At 58.7% G+C, this 15,816-nt stretch overlaps 1 protein-coding gene across 1 annotated transcript in view; it reads left to right on the top strand.

Annotated features, from left to right (window-relative positions):
* Positions 1 to 6,123, top strand: part of DIDO1 (death inducer-obliterator 1) — a 28,990-nt gene extending 22,867 nt beyond the window's left edge. The window contains exons 8-15 of the mRNA XM_023519904.1: positions 2,517 to 2,985; positions 3,066 to 3,225; positions 4,191 to 4,307; positions 4,412 to 4,516; positions 4,698 to 4,830; positions 5,063 to 5,208; positions 5,274 to 5,588; positions 5,969 to 6,123. Coding sequence (XP_023375672.1) covers positions 2,517 to 2,985; positions 3,066 to 3,225; positions 4,191 to 4,307; positions 4,412 to 4,516; positions 4,698 to 4,830; positions 5,063 to 5,208; positions 5,274 to 5,528 — 1,385 coding nt within the window. The 3' untranslated portion in view covers positions 5,529 to 5,588; positions 5,969 to 6,123. The remainder of the gene's footprint in view (positions 1 to 2,516; positions 2,986 to 3,065; positions 3,226 to 4,190; positions 4,308 to 4,411; positions 4,517 to 4,697; positions 4,831 to 5,062; positions 5,209 to 5,273; positions 5,589 to 5,968) is intronic.
* Positions 6,124 to 15,816: the final 9,693 nt, after the last annotated feature.

The raw sequence follows: 15,816 nt of genomic DNA, 5'->3' as shown, positions 1-15,816 counted from the left end.
GTTGACTCTTAAAAGGCAGACCCAGTTAATTTTATGAAATAGCCTCACAGTTAAGGAAAGCTGGCCCCTGCTCGTTAACTGGGTTAGAAGTGCTCAATGGCCCTGCCCCTGGGTAATAGGTCATTCTGATCGTGTACCGAGAATACCCTAAAAGTAACCTTGATGGGTACTCTGAAGAAACATCAGACCACTAGAAGTATATATGTGGTTCTGGTCTGGAGACCTGGAGCAAATGTTTTTGAAGTTTAACTTGTCACCTGAAGCACAACGTGAAGGGGTTTATTTTAGGCTCCAGCGCCCAGCTGTCCTGTATATCACAGTCATCTTCGAGGTTTGTGGAAGCTCCTTGGGCCAGCGTTTAGAGTTACTTAAAAGTGTGCTACTAAAATGCTTGGCAAAGTTTGTATTTGTAAAAGTCAGTGACAGCTGGTTTTAGGTCCCACTTTAATCCTCGTGGGTTCGTCTTCCATGACTGCCAACAACTGGCCCCCCCCACCCCCACCCCGCCTGGCCGTCTGCTAGGTGTCAGTGTTAGGCACTCCAGCACCATCTCCTTGCTGTGCTCCAGCCCTCCCCCTCCCCCAGCCCTCCCACTTAGGGGCCCTAGGGGCCAGCTCCTACTTAGCCTAAGCTCTAGCTTCACTGCAGGCTGGGCACTGAGGGCCTTGTCAGCCACATGGGATGTGGTGAAAGTTTCACGAAGTGCACTGTCTCCCTAGGTGTGTAAACTTGACCTGATGCAATGATACCCGTAAAAACCTAGTTCTGTTCTTTGTTGTGTTAGATCCTTTTTTATACTTTAGTGTGTTTTACTTAGAGATTTAGATCCAAAAATTGACACCTTTAGAGGTGTGATTTGGTGACAGTGGCCATGCGGACGGAGCATGCAGTGATCTTTGGAAACTTGGAGGACTTCAGCCTGGGACTGCCAGTGGTGGTGGCGGGGTGGTGCTGGACGGGCCGCCTTAGATAGGGGACAAGAGGCCGGAGGACTTTGGGATGACAATGAAGGACTTATAAGTTAGGATTGATGCCTGGGGGCGAAGCACTCAGCCCTGCCCTGCAGCTGGCCTGTGCAGCGCTGCCGCAGACTTGGAGAAGCGATGTCGCAGTGGGAGAGCTTGAGGTCTCTTGTTCTAGAGTCTGCCGAACTTGCTTCACGTGCTGTTGGAGGAGGGACGTCCTTGGGGGCCGTGGCTCTGGCTCTCCGCCAAGATGACTAAGGCTGGTGCTGGTGGCTACCCTGGGGCCAGGAGGCAGGCTGTTGGGTCGGGTTTCAGACTTTCTGCCTGGTTCACTGGGACAGTTGAAAGCACTGGTGGCTGCTGCTGATGGGATTTTAATCCCCAGGTTAAATTGACAGGGCGCCTGAGCATCTATTGAAATCTCCCATTCAGGTGTCCGGGAGTTTTAGTAAAACTTGCACCCCAAGAGGCACCTTGTCCGTGGGTGACTTGACTACCTGCGCCAGGTGGTGTGCCCACACGGTGTCCTGGCTCGCCCATGGGCCCACCTGATCCTGGCCACTCTGGGAGGTGTGTGGAGCGAGGACCACCGGAACGTGCCGCCTGCGCTCCCATCCCTGCTCCGTGACCTGGCCTTGGTCAGCCGCTGGCCCCGGGCCCAGGGCTGCAGTGCGCACTCAGCCTCGGCCTCCTTTATGCCCAAGACCCGAGTTGTGAGGCCTGGCTTCGGCTTACGTGTAATCAGCCCTTCAGCATGCGCCCTTTTGAAAGAGAAAGTACTGGCGTGTTGATTTTTGTGCAAGTTGGGGTGTTTTGATCATTTTTAAGCTGTTGTCTGCAATCCTCGTTCAAATTAAAAGTGCGCGTTTGTTGTCTCGCCCAGTAGCGGAGCCCGGCTAAGGGGCTGCCAGCGGGGATGTTTCTGCAACAGCACAGCGCGTTCTCGTCATCTTACGTGATGATGGGTCTTCCTCACGTCGCAGTGTCCTAGCTTTGTTTTATTAACGTCATCTTACTCAGTTGACAAAATTTTGTCCAAAAGAATGATGAACACCTGTGAGCAGCCCCCACCCGCGGTTGGGCTCTTGCTCGTCATTGCAAAGCCTCTGCCGGGGCGGGTGTGTGCAGCTAAAGGGACTTGCCAGTCTGACCCATCCCGTGAAGACTTTTTACACTCGTGTTTATTAAAAAGAAATTGCCCTTGAATATTTAATGAAAGTACTCTTCTAAATCTACCTTTTTTTTGATAACATGAAATTTGCCTTTCCATTTTTAAGCTTAGCTAATGATTTAAATGAAGCCTTTGATAACTAGAATTTGTTGGTTGAAGTAACAGGATTAATGGAATAACAGCAAAACATTTCTTTCTGAAACGAAGTTTGCTCAGAGCCATGAACGTTGCTGGAGACCTCATCGCAGTCCTGGTTCACTGATTCCGAATTTAGTGATTATTTTTATAGCCTTTCTCTCTGAACCGCTGTCTCCCAAGCTGCTGCTGGGTGAGGACACGGCCTCGTCCTGCGTCACTCAGCGTGTGCGTTTCCTTTACAGCCGTCAAGGACAACAGGCACACAGAGGACAACCTGGCAGCGGCTGCGGCGCCCAAGAAAGTGGTCCCTCCAGGCTCCCTGCTGGGTGGCAAGCAGCCTTCACCCCGAAGCCTCCTTCCAAAGAAGTCTCCTCCTTTTGTGAACGTGGCGGGAGCCAAGGCGGCCATCAGGAAGGTGCCCCCAGGCTTCAAGGGCACCATGCCCAGGAGGCCGTGGCTCTCGACCACCCCGTCGGGTGCAGCGTCCACTGCCAAGCAAGCCAGGCTGGTGCCTGGCACCGCAGCGTCCGCCTCCAGAACGCTGCCTGGCTCCGCTGCCGTGGGAGCTGCCAGGAAACCCATGGCGACTTCTGTGCCCTTGGCCTCCCCAGCCCCGGGTCGCCTGGGGCCCTCGAGCCCTGCCCCGTCACAGCCAAATTCTCAGATCCGGCAAAACATCCGGCGCTCACTGAAGGAGATCCTGTGGAAGAGGTGAGTGGCCTGCCTGGCGTCCCGCCGCGCGGGCTGAGCGTGCGGGTGCCGTGCTTCACACGCGTCCTTCATCCCTCCAGAGTCAGTGACAGCGATGATTTGATCATGACGGAGAGCGAGGTGGGGAGGGTGGCCCTCCGCATCGAGAAGGAGCTGTTCAACCTGTTCCGTGTCACCGACAACCGGTACAAGAGCAAGTATCGCAGCCTCATGTTCAACCTCAAGGACCCCAAGAACCAGGTGTGCGCCGTCTGTTCGCCGCTGTCTTCTGCGAGTGTTACATTGCTAAGGGAAACAGCATTCTGAACCACTCTTATCCTTCCGTGGAAGCGGAAAGGTTCCTTTGTCCCCTCTGGCACTTGCCCTAGGCCGCTGGTAGACGCGTGTTCGCCCACCCTTCCCTGCCTTAACTGGAGGCCTGGGGGTCTCACTGGCTCCCTGAAGTCCACCCTTATTCCAGACCCATTTCTTCTAAACATGGCTGTGCCATCACGTTCTCGTCCAGTCATCAGCTCTGGAACAAAGTTCAAGTTCTTTACCCCAGTCAGTATGTGGGGCTCCCCACCTTGGGGCAGCTCCAGATGGCCCTTTCTGCCTCAGTGCCATTCCCAGCAGCGGGGCGAGTCTGGCCCTCCAGGCTTCCTCAGCGCGGTCATGACCCCCGCAGCGCTCGCTGTCTAGACATGTGCCGTCACACCTGGCTGTGGGGCGCCACTCACAGCAGCCGCGGGTGGGCCGTGCTGTTCCTGCAGCCTCCAGATGGCTTGGCTGCTCACCTGTTGAGTGCCGGGGCCCATGCCACCCTGCTTCCGATGAGCCCCATGGATGGGCACGGTCCCGGGGGGCTCTGACTGTGCACGTCGCCGTGTGCACCCCCGGCGAAGGAGGTCTCTTCCTGCCGCTGTTGCTGACACGGCCCCCGGAGCCGATTCGTGTTCTCTCTGGAGGCCTTTTTATAGTGGGTGCCGTGCTGTCTGGACACCCCTGCTCCATGGGGCGGCCCAGGGGGACTCCCGTGGGCTGCTGGGGACTGGGTGTCACGAGGCCCCTGCTGCCCCCATCCGAGGCTTCGGTCTCCGTCCTGCCGTCCCCCAGCCTCTGGGCAGGGACTTGCCCACTGCCCTGTTCTGTCCAGACCCTCCTTAGGGCCTTAGATACAGTCACTCAGATGCTTTGAACCCCTGAGCAAAGCTGCTTGTTCACAGGGACTTTTCCATCGTGTTTTGCGTGAAGAAATCTCTCTGGCAAAACTCGTGAGGATGAAGCCAGAAGAACTCGTGTCTAAGGAGCTGTCCGTGTGGAAGGAGCGGCCCACGAGACCTGTGAGTCCGGCGCCTGTGGCCACGGCGGCTCCAGCGGGGGGGCCCGGGCTGTTGGCGGGGTACCCGTGGCAGAGGCATGAGGCTGTTGGTCCTCTTCCCCTTAGGTGATGGAGCCCAGGGCTAAGTTTCTTAACGAAAGCAGGAAGACAGCCGTCAGGCAGGAAGCCGTTCCCGACATGGAAGATTCTCCACCAGTGTCGGACTCGGATGTAAGCCCTTGGGGTCCGCTGTCGGCGGGGGTGGGTGAATTCTCGGGCCAGGCGCACGCGGCCGTGCTGTCCTGCACTTGGCCTCAGCGGTCCTCCTGCGGGGGGCGCGTCCCGGGGTGTCTGCACGCGTGCCCTTGGTGGGAGGAGGTGGCCCAGTCGGTGCGTGTCCGCTGCCTTTCAGGAGCAGGAGTCGGTCCGCGCCGTGCCCGAGAGCAGCGCCGTCCCCCTGCTGGACGTCTTCAGCAGCATGCTGAAGGACACGACCAGCCAGCACCGCGCGCATCTCTTCGACCTGAACTGTAAGATCTGCACAGGTGAGCGAGGCCGGGGCGCCGCCTTAGGAGCGAGTCGCCAGCCCTCCTCCCGCGGCTGTTGGCCCCGCGCCACACTCTGGAGGGCCGGCTAGGGGGGGCCGGCTCGGCGGGGCCGGCTCGGTCTCTGGGCTCCGGAGTCAGCTCTGCATGCGAGTCGCTGTTTATTCTCGCCTGTGGACAGGCTGTGCGTCCACATCAGCTCCCTCACGGCGGCCTCCCTCACATCCTTCAGGTCAGGTGCCGTCGTCGGAAGACGAACCAGCTCCGAAAAGACAGAAGCTGGCGGCTTCTAAGAAGGAGGAGTCGAAACCCAAGCACGACAGCCCGCCCTCTGAGCCAGTTGTCAGCTCACCTGATGAGGTGGTGCCAGAAACTGTGCCCGAAAACGCCTCTGAGCCGGACCCGGGGGGCGCCTCCGAAGCACCCTTGGAGAGGAAGTGCCCCCCGGGCCCCCCAGGAGACAGCCACCCCGAGCCCTCCACCCTGGAAGGGCCCTCAGGCCTGGCCTCCTGTGGGGGCGGGGTGCTCACCACAGTCACCATGTCTGGCCGAGACCCCAGGACTGCACAGAGCGGGGCGAGCACAGTCATGACCCCCGCAGCAGCCCACCCGGAGACTCCTCCCCTGGCGGAGCCACGACAAGACGTCCTGAAGCCCGCCGTGGCCTCCGTGCTGGTGCCCAAGTCCATACTCGCTAAGCCGTCCTCGTCCCCTGAGCCCAGATACCTCCTGTCGGTCCCGCCATCACCGAGCATCAGGTGCGGTGTCCACGCGTTGTCCAACACAGCTCATGTAGACGAGCAGGAGGGGCAGCTGTGTGGTGGCCGGCTGTACTGTGACACTCTACTAGAACGCCCTGGCGCGTGCGAAACGCCCGGGGCCAGGGTTGGGGTGCCGGGCACCATTCATGAGCCTAGGTCAGGAAACGGAAACGCGAGTTCACAGCCATCTGGTTTTGTTGCCCGCTCGGCGTATTTCTCTTTGAGCAGAACGTGTCGATGGCGGCGTGATTGTGGTAGTTAACTTGTAACAGGCAGCTGCTGAAACGCAGGGTCTCAGTTTACTGTTGTAAACACGTGGTATCTTCGTGCTTTGGGATCTCTGTGCAGAGCGCGTGACTTCTCGCTTTGTTTTGCAGCGTCGCGGAGTCACGGTCCCCTCCGGAAGGAGACACGGCCCTCTTTTTGTCTCGGCTGAGTGCCATTTGGAAAGGCTTTATCAACATGCAGAGTGTAGCGAAGTTTGTCACCAAGGCCTATCCTGTCTCCGGATGTTTCGATTACCTCAGCGAGGTTAGAACCGGGGGTGTGTGTGTGTACGCACGCACGTGTGTCACTGTAGCTCTGAACCTGTGCCAGCGTCCAGACTGGGATGGTCCCAGCCGCGTGGGTGCACGGCTCCTCGGAGGCGAGCTGGGGGTCGACGGGGCTGGCGGTGACAACGTGCTGGCCGAGCAGTCTGGCTAGCGGGCAGGCCTTCGGCAGGAGATGGGCATCCCGACTTGCGGGGGGTAGGCTGGGGTTCCCCTTCCCCATGTCCGGCCGGGCGCGATCCCGACTTGCCTAGGTGCGGGGCGACATGACGCGCTTTTCGTTTTCGTGATCGTGGAAGCAGCACTGGCACTCACGCCCTGAGCGGGGAGCCGGTCATGTCTGGGGGCCACAGAATCAGCCCCGTACGTACGTGCTTGCAAAGGGTGACACGCATTTGCCAGACATCCTGTGTGACAGAAGGCTGTCACCGTGCCATCTTGGGTTTAGTAACTCCTGATCCTGAACGTTAGGTAACCAAGTAGAGTTCGGTGCAGTCATTACCTTTTTCTGTGGAACTGTGGTTTTCTTGAATTGTGGGTAGTTTGGCGCCTGGAAGTGACTGTGTCAGTTTCTGAAGGCTGGTTCGACCGGTCACTGATGCAAAGTGCGTTTTGTCCAGGACCTGCCAGACACGATCCACGTTGGCGGAAGGATTGCGCCGAGGACAGTGTGGGACTATGTTGGCAAACTCAAGTCTTCTGTGTCTAAGGTACTTGCTTTCCGTCCAGTGTCTGCGTCCACAGGTGTCTGCTCAGAGTCAGCTTTCACCTCCCTGCTTGGCAGGTTGACACCTGAGATGTCAGCCAACAACTGCTTAGCCGTTTCCAGGTGAACGTTAAGTTTGTAGCTGGACGACGACGTGAGCGTGTGCTTAACACAGTGTCGAAGTTTCGCTGCCGACTTGTTACGTGCAGCTCACTGCTAGTGAGAATTCGCACTGTCTCCTGTCCTCTCTGTGTGGAGGGTGGGGCTGGGAGGCGGGCAGACAGCGCTCGAGCGGGGGGCCGCAGTATTTATCAGGGTCACAGAAGGGTGTGGACCCTCTCGTCCAGTTTAATCCTCCCATTTAGAGGCACAGACGCCCTTCGTAGATCACTCAGCCAGTGGATCGTGACTGCGGTCGGCACACCAGTGACAGCTTACTCTGCAGCAGATGCTGCCCTACGTGGCACTGCGTGCGTGTCAGCTCGTGGGCGCAGGACCTCCATGCAGCGGGTGCTATTTCGAGAACACTGGGCCTGCGAATAGAAATTTTTACGAGGTCCCGTGGAAACAGGGTTTGCGTCCTGCAGCTGCTGCTCGAGCCCGCCTCCCCTGCACCCCACTCTTCTAGCTGGACAGCAGGACAGTGGGGAGCAAGTCGGCTGCACGCTGCTCCCTGTCCAGGCTGCTTCGGAGGCTTAGGTGCACCTGAAGGTAGATGCCTTTTCGGAGTGGCCCAGGTCAACGCTGTTCGTCCTCTGTCCCCTGCAGGAGCTGTGTCTGATCCGCTTTCATCCCGCGACCGAGGAGGAGGAGGTGGCCTATATCTCTCTCTACTCCTATTTCAGCAGCCGCGGCCGCTTCGGCGTTGTCGCTAACAACAGCAGGCGTGTCAAGGATCTCTACCTGATACCGCTGGGCGCCGAGGACCCTGTCCCATCCAAGCTCTTGCCCTTCGAGGGACCAGGTAAGCGCTGGCTTTCTGGGTGGTGGTTAGGCTCCTCTGAGCCCACACGTGCCCCTCCCCCAACACTGAGTCCTGCTGCGCGTGTCACGAGGTGGTCATGCCGCCTCACGCCGTGACTGTCCATGAGCAGGAAGTGGGAGTGTGCATGAAGCAACACTAGCAGCTTCTAGGGTGCTGCGGGTAGCGCTGAGCGAATTGTCACAGAAGACTTTCACGAAGCGAAAAGACCCACAGCGTCCAGCCAGCCTGTCACAGTCCTGGCTCTGGATTGTGCTGGTGGCGGGGAGCCTGGAGGAGGGCGGGGAGGAGAGGTGGCCTCCCCTCGGCCCCCCACTCAGCGCCTCCGCTCGGCTGGGCCCTGAGCGCTCAGCTCAGGCGGGCTTCTGCCCCACTGACGGGAGCGACTCTGGGAGGCGTGGGGTGGGGGGGCGAGTACTCCCAGGAGCCACCGCTCGAGTCTGCGGCCCAGAGCTTAGCCAGCTCTTCCGTTTTGTGTGTGCTCCTTCCTTGAGAAATACTGCCTTCAGAGAGTTCCTTACAGATTCACCTGAAAGAAGATAGATTTGTTACGGGGTTGAGGGTGGTTCCGAGGGGATGTGTGTCTCCTTGGCCCTGAAGTCCCCAGAGGGTCTGTCTTGCCTGGAGAGTGACGGGTCTAACACATGGCGACTGCTCTTTGTAGTGCTGTGTTCTAGGGGTGGTGGCTGACCGCCCTGAGCCATCACGGGTGCCACCTAGACCCTGGCACTTCCATGTCTCGGCCCCGTCGCCAGCCCCTGGCAGGTGTTCCCACCATAGCCGCGCTGCAGTCACACCGCACCTGCACTGCTGGGACCCAGCAGGGTGGCCCTCTGCCCACCTGCAGCACGCGCTCGGGCGGTGCCGGGCTCGGCGCACCCCTGCCCCGTGGAGTCGCGCTCAGAGGGCTCGGCGGCACCAGTCACTGCCGGGTTAGGTCTCGGCACGGCACGGCACGGCCCATTGTTTCAACGCCTGATACACTTTAAAGGCTAAATACTTCTCGTGCCCTCCCTCCTGCTCCGGGGGGAAGGAAGTGCCACCTGACGGGCGGCAAGAAGAGCCGTCTGTAGTGGAGGGTTTGGTAAGTGAGCGGGTGGCCATCTTCCTGGATGACCATGAAGGGAGACACCCCGTGTCCCTGAAGCAGAGGCGAAGAAGCTGACTTCTGAGACCCGTGCGGAACGCTCGGGTCAGTCACAGAGTAGATCTGGGGGGGTGGCCACGGGGCCGTGGCTCTGACCACATGGCAGGCTCCTCTCCCCATGGGGACATGCGTTAGGCTCTGACCCCCTTTTAAGCAGAATGAAAACACTTCCCTTCTGGCTTGAGGCCCTTTCACTGCTTCTCTGCCGCATCTTGTCTGGCTGCAGGGTCGCCAGCAGGAAGGGGAGGGGCGCGGCTTCCTGACCTGGTTCCCTGCAGCCCTGGGAGACGGCTGCTGGCAGAGGGAGCAGAGGGGCCGCACTAGGTGCCCCTGAGGCGACGTGGACGGGAGGGCGAGGCAGGGGCACTCGCCTCCTTCACTAACCGTGATGGGTGCTGACCGCCCGCACACACCTGCTAACCGGCCGAGTGGACTCCACTCTGGTGCACCCGCAGGCTGAGGCCTGACACTACCTGAAGGGGACCCCTGAAAGACCACAGATTGTCACCCTCAATGAGGAGTAACAGCTTTGTTAAAACAGTGAGGGTTTTAGAAACGTGATCAAGGATCTTTTTTGCCCCTGAGTTCTTAGCTTTCTTTTGCGTTTAGGGGCTTCTCGGTCTCAGCCTGTCGGAGCACTGTTTTCTTATCCGATACCATCGATTCACACACACGTGAATCTCCGTGTATGTTTTGTGCATGTCCGCATCAGCCAAACAGCCTGGCTCCGGGCCAAGTTACCTACCTCACCTGCCTCACGTATTTATAGCGTGACTTGGTGCACTCCAGATACAGTGTTTGCGTGTCCTGGTGTCGTGTGCGTGTGCGTGTGCATGTCACTCGTGTGTGTGTGCATGTCACTCGTGTGTGCACACGTGCCTGGAAGGCTGGGTGGGGATATTTTTTCCCTTGTTAGCGTTCCCTGTCCTCACAGAGCTAGTCTGCACAGCATTCTCTGCAGGCCCAGACCCAACTTGGGGTGGCGGTGACATCCCTCAGTAGAGCGGCCAGCGGTTTGAACTCATGCCTCCAGCCAGCACTGGCCCCATGGCCTGAGAGGAGCACCTCTGACCCCGCGGTAGCCTTGCAGGACATTGTATTTGCCCCTGTCTCTGAGGGGGGTGACTTATGTACCCACAGTTTTCACTCCTGAGGTCCCACGCCCAGTAAGTGGCCGGGCCAGAGTTTGCCCAAGGCTGTGTGGGAGGTGGAGAGGTGGCCGAAGTGGGGGACCGACTCATACACACGCAGCCTGCACCCCGAGCTCAGGACCCGGGGGGGCTGGCAGCAGGGTGTCTGGCAGCTCACACTTGGGAAGCAGGTGAAGACGACGCCGACGGTGCCGGATCCGTCTTTGGCCTGGTGAAACCTGCACGGGCGGCTCTTGGCCGCGCCTCGTTCTCATCTCGGCCACTCTCTGGACGGTGAGCCTGGGGAGCTTGCACACGACCCTCCTCAGCCACCCGTCCTGTGCCCGTAAGCCTTCCAGGAGTCAGCCAGAGTGCCGTTTCTCTGAGAACGTTTTTGTGACTTATCCGCAGAAATGCCAGGGCATCTCGTGTCACCCAGTGGCATTTTAATAACTGGCAGTGTCGCTTCAGAGGACAGCCTCCAGGAAGCCCGGGTCCCCCGGTCCAGCGAGCGTCTTCCACTGCACTGTCGGCTCAGCTCGCTGCTGCTGACACTGATGGGCTCAGCACTGGGGACCTGGGCTCGGCCGCTCTCACGTCCTAGGGCTTCCCTCGTAGCAGGGAGACCGGTCCGATTGGACGCTCGTCTCCCATGTGACCCCAGCAGGACTGGCCCCAGGCTGGGGTTTGTCCCTCCCCCGTGCATGGGCCCATTCTCGGCTGGGTTTCTAGGACATAGGCACGCAGCCTTCCGAGGGTTTCCAACGCCAGGGCCGTTTCCTCGGCCACTGCGCCCCGTAGCCTCCCCCGGGTGCGCTCCTCCCCGCTTTCGGAACGCGCCGTGGAGTTCCGCAGCTTGAAGCGCTGGCAGGTAAGCATTTCTGCAGGCCCCGTGTGCACGGGCGGCCACACGGACGACTCGGGGCGCGTGCGCTGTCCAATGTACCGCTCTTCCTCCTCCGAAACCAATAAAGATGTTTCCTGGAAACCGCCCATGTGTGTGTGCATTGAACCCCGTGGTAGCTCCGGGTACCTGTCACCGGTCCACCGCGAAGGGAGGCAGCGGTCCCCACCTTTGCCTTTCATCAGCCAGTGTGTCTTCCGTCCAGTAATGCAGCCCAGCCAAGGGCGTGCGGGCCGGCGCTTCTCCGGGCCACCTGGGCGGATGCTGGTGACACCACATGCCGGGCCCGTGGCTTTGTGCAGGTCACGTGGATTGAGATGGGAAAGTGGGAGAGGTGTGCTTGTGCGCGTGTGTGTGCGCGTGTGTGGAGAGCTGGGCGAGGTTCACTACTGCCCCACGTCCGCAAGGCCTGCTCTGCCCATGCGAGTCTAAGGTCTGTCACGAGGTGACTCAGCCACCTGTTCTCTTACAGCACACGAAGAGACTAAGTAACGGACAGTGGGGCGTGCGGGGTGGACTCAGAGGTACAGGCCACGTTTTGGTGTCTGGGCTTGAGGGGTCGGCTTCTGGGGGCTCTTGGAAAGCCGCATCCCGTGGCGCGTCAGGCACGAGGTGCGGGGGAGGCCCAGGGGCTCTCCCTTCCCCAGCCACTTCCCTTCCTTCGCACCCCTGTGCCTGGCGCGGAGTCAGGTGACATGCCTCTTCATGTGTCCCTGGGCTTCTCCGTGTCCTCCATGCCGGTGGTCCGGCAACCCTGGGCAGAGGCCATTTCCGTCCCCACAACACAGCAGGGCAGGCGGGGTGCCGGCCCCTGTCCCCAGTCTCCTCACATCTTGTCTGGAAGTGGAGGAGGGCACAGCCACCGCAGATAAGTCAGTCCCACCCGCCCACCTGCTGCTGTTTTTCGTCTGATTTATGATTGACAGGCCCCCGCAACCTGCATGGGAGGCGGGTGAGCGCATCCTGCTGCTCACAGTGGAAAAAGGGAGGAAATCTGCAAGCTGGCCACGGCCTCGTGCCTCCGCGGGGCAGCCAGCTGGTCCCTGCCACACGCCTCGGGCACCCTCTCCTCCCTCTGGAGGCCCAGACCAGGAGAGGGCGTTGGGGTGGGGGGAGCTGGCCCGCTGCCACCTCCCAGCAGTGAGCGACCTTACAGACACTTTGCTTGGCGTGGAGCGTGACTGAACTGGGGGCGTCCCCTCCTCTCAATTAAGATTGCGTCTGAGGCCCAGCAGAGATCAGTGAACGTGACTTCCATGAATGTAAGTTATACTTCAGACGTTCGTGCAGCCGTAACACGAACATGTTTTGATAAGATCTGATGAGATCGCATGAACATGTGAGTCAGGTGACAAGATTTGACTGCTTCAAAATAGGGGTATCCATTTTGAGAGCCCAGTTTAAATTTCAAATCTTGGGGAAACTCGAAACTAACAGCTACGCAGCTGTGGAGCGTGCTCGGCTCACTGCGGATGTGAGCTGTCGAGAGCCGTGAGCGTGCAGGGCTGCCAGCTGTGGACTTGGATGCCAATCTCCAGGTAGCTCACTGTCTTCAAAACAAATGTAAATGTTAAGTAATTGAACCAGAACCGTTCCTATGATGATGGACGGACGACAAAGGCAAGAGCCGGAAGGAGTGTGCCAAGGCCAGGATCTATTACTTGTTTTAGTAATGAGCACGTTTAGCCATTGAAAGTTTCCGTCGCTGTGATGGGCTGTGCACGTCACAAGGGCCTGGGTCTGGCACAGTGACTTATCACACGCAGCCTTGACCCGAAGCTCGATTCATGCCACAGCCTTGCACTTTGGAAGCTGAGCTGTCCCTGATGAGGGAGCACGGCCCCCTGCACTGGGGACAAGCTCGGGGGACGTCCCTGCTTCAGGGCTCCCCACCCTTGCGCACTCTCGCCTGCCCATGCTGCTGAGTGGGTCCCCCTCCTGCTGGTAGGGAGGAGACGCTCACCGAACTGTCCCCTAGGGCTTCTGCTGGGCTGGCCATGAGTGCTCAGCAGGGAGACCTCGGGGGCCATTGTCAACAGAGTCTGGTCCCCATGGGCCATCACAGCCACTTTACCAGTTGACCCTACACAAAAATGGTTCGAATAAGCTATGAAGTATTCCGTAAGTAGCTGTTAGAGACGTATCGTTTCAAGTTAACGTTCTTCACCCGTGTTAGGAAATGGACTGGATAGACCCGGCCCCCTCACACCTGCTGAGCGGAAACTGGACGTGCTGACTAGTCCCTCTGCCCTCCTCGCCCAGCTCGTCCTTTCCTGCTACGTGGCTGTCCTCAGAAGGGCAGGGAAGCCATTTCTCTAACAAAGGTGGTGGTGAGGTCCTGGGGTCTCAGGAGTGCAGATCTTCAAGGGGCCTTGACGCTGCCAAGAGGGAGGTGGCATGCACTGTCAGCCCGGGAAGGGACGTTCAGCACCCTCATGTGCTCAGCCTGTCACTCCACGTCTATTGGGGTTTTAAAAGACTGACAGACTACTTACCGAAGTGGCTTTAAAATCACAGAACAGGAGAAGCTATGTTGATTTTTAGTAAGCAGAATGGAACGTGAACATACACACACCGTAGTAATGTTAAGTCGTGAATTGAATTTACACGATTTGATTATTTTAAGTATCTTCTGCAGTTGAAACAAACTTTCTGTTCTTTGTGTAGCGTTTCTCCCTCAGTTACTGTTCTGTGACTTGGGCTTGCTCGCTGCTCTTTTGCTTTTCCGGATTCTGGGAGTGCGGGGCTGGGGCACTCACCACTGAAACATTAGCGTTCCTGATAGAATGTACCACAGTGTGGGATGTTTGGGACAGTGTTTCCTTAAGAAGTAATAATTTTTAAGACCTGCGTCCTTTCCTAAAACTCCCAGTGCATTTTCTTTGCCGCCAGCGTCCTGAGCCCTGGGCACTTCCCTTAAGCATCACGTGTTACGTTTGCATAAAGGTTGAGCGTTTGGTGGCTCTTGACAGGTTAATGCTCACTGCATTTCTTTCTAAACCTAAAAGTCTTTATTTTAGCCATTTCAGTAAGCATTTTTCTCCTTATTTGGCATTTCGACACCAGCAACTGTGGAGTTAACCTCATGGCACGTGCTGCTTTGATCATTATAATTTTATTGACCGTCGTAATCGAGCTGTAGAATTGGTTTCTAATCACGCGTTTATTTAGCTTAATTTAGGTATTGCAACTCATAAGTTAAAGACCCACAGAGCTGCTGTTACCTTTCTGATGTGCGGCAAGAGGCAAATAAAAGGACGTGGCAGAGATTTCGTTTCAAAGCCACGCTGGCGCCGCGCTTTGTTCCCGCGGGTTAACGTGCCGTATGCTGGCGTTGCGGCCGGCCCCGCCGCCCCTCCACGCTGTTGCCGGGGGTTGTATCTCATTTTTAAAGCTGTCATGTAAACTCTGACGATTGGGGTGGATTTACTCATGAATTGGGCCCTGGGTTTTGTGGTCTGTGCCTGGTGCTTAACCCGCGTCCCATCAGACAGCCCACGTCGGGCTGGGCGGGCACGTCGGTGGGTTCATGGCTGTTGCAATAAGCTCGTCAAACACTTGATTTTATTCTGTCATAGAATGTCTTCTATTATTAAAGCATTCCCCAGTACCGCCCCCTCCACTACTCCCTAATAAAGTTCACCTCCGAAGGACAGAAGTCTCATCTGGATTCTGAAATGTGCCCCCAAATTTTATTTTTCAGGTCTCGAGTCACCGCGTCCAAACATAATCCTCGGATTAGTGATCTGTCAAAAAATGAAGCGGCCTTTGAATGCCGGAGAGTTGGACAAGGTGGAGGAGAAGCGGGCCCGGCTTCCTCTGCAGGAGGACGTGGACGTCCCCGTCTACCCCAGGACGCCTGCTGCCCCGCAGCCTGAGAAGAAGCCCCCCAAGTACCAGCCATGCTCCGGGGACTCGGCTGTCGGCACCACACCCCCCGGGTCTCCTCCCCCCCCGCCCCCACTTCCGGAACCCCCAGCTGCGGCAGCTTCGTCGTCAGTGTTAAAAATACTGTCCACTCTCAAGCCTGGAGCCACGAATGACACCACCGCGCCCCCCGCACCGGCCGTGGCTGCAGCGGCTGCCTCCCCTGCCACATCCTCAGCTTCGAAAACTGCATCGCCCCTGGAGCACATCCTGCAGACTCTCTTCGGGAAGAAGAAGTCCTTTGACACCGCTGCCAAGGAGCCCGTGGAGCCGGCTCTGGCCTCCACCCAGGATGCCAAGGCCAAGGCCGATGGCGGGCTGCCCACAGTGCCCTTACTGGACCCGATTGTCCAGCAGTTCGGCCAGCTGTCCAAGGAGAAGGCCGTGGAGGACGAGGAGGACGATCGGCCGTATGACCCCGAGGAAGAGTACGGCCCCGACAGAGCCTTCGACACGCAGCTCGGCGACCACGGTGGCCGGCCCGATGCCGACAGGGCCACCGAGTCTGCAGAGCGCGAAGAGGTGGCTTATGACCCGGAGGACGAGACGATTCTAGAAGAAGCCAAGGTGACGGTCCACGACCTGCCCAACAGGATGTGCTCAGACGTCAGGGGTGGGGCCGGGGAGAGGCCGGCAGGGGGCGCTGTGGACGGGGCTGCCCCATCCCTGGCCGAGCAGCAGAAGATGCTCGAGGAGCTCAGCAGACAGATCGAGGAGCAGAAGAGGCAGGTGGAGGAGCAGGAGGCGGCGCTGCGGCAGCAGAGGGCCGCCGCGGGCGTCTGCACGGCCCGCTTCTCCGTGGCGGAGGCGCTGCTGTCGCCACCCCCGAAGCCGGCTCTGCCCCAGGCCGAGCTGTTCCCGCAGGAGCAGCCGGCCGC

This window comes from Pteropus vampyrus, unplaced genomic scaffold (assembly GCF_000151845.1).
Source record: "Pteropus vampyrus isolate Shadow unplaced genomic scaffold, Pvam_2.0 Scaffold239, whole genome shotgun sequence".
NCBI lineage: Eukaryota > Metazoa > Chordata > Mammalia > Chiroptera > Pteropodidae > Pteropus > Pteropus vampyrus.
Note: the sequence above shows the minus strand (reverse complement) of the source record. Positions and strands in the feature narration are given on the sequence as shown.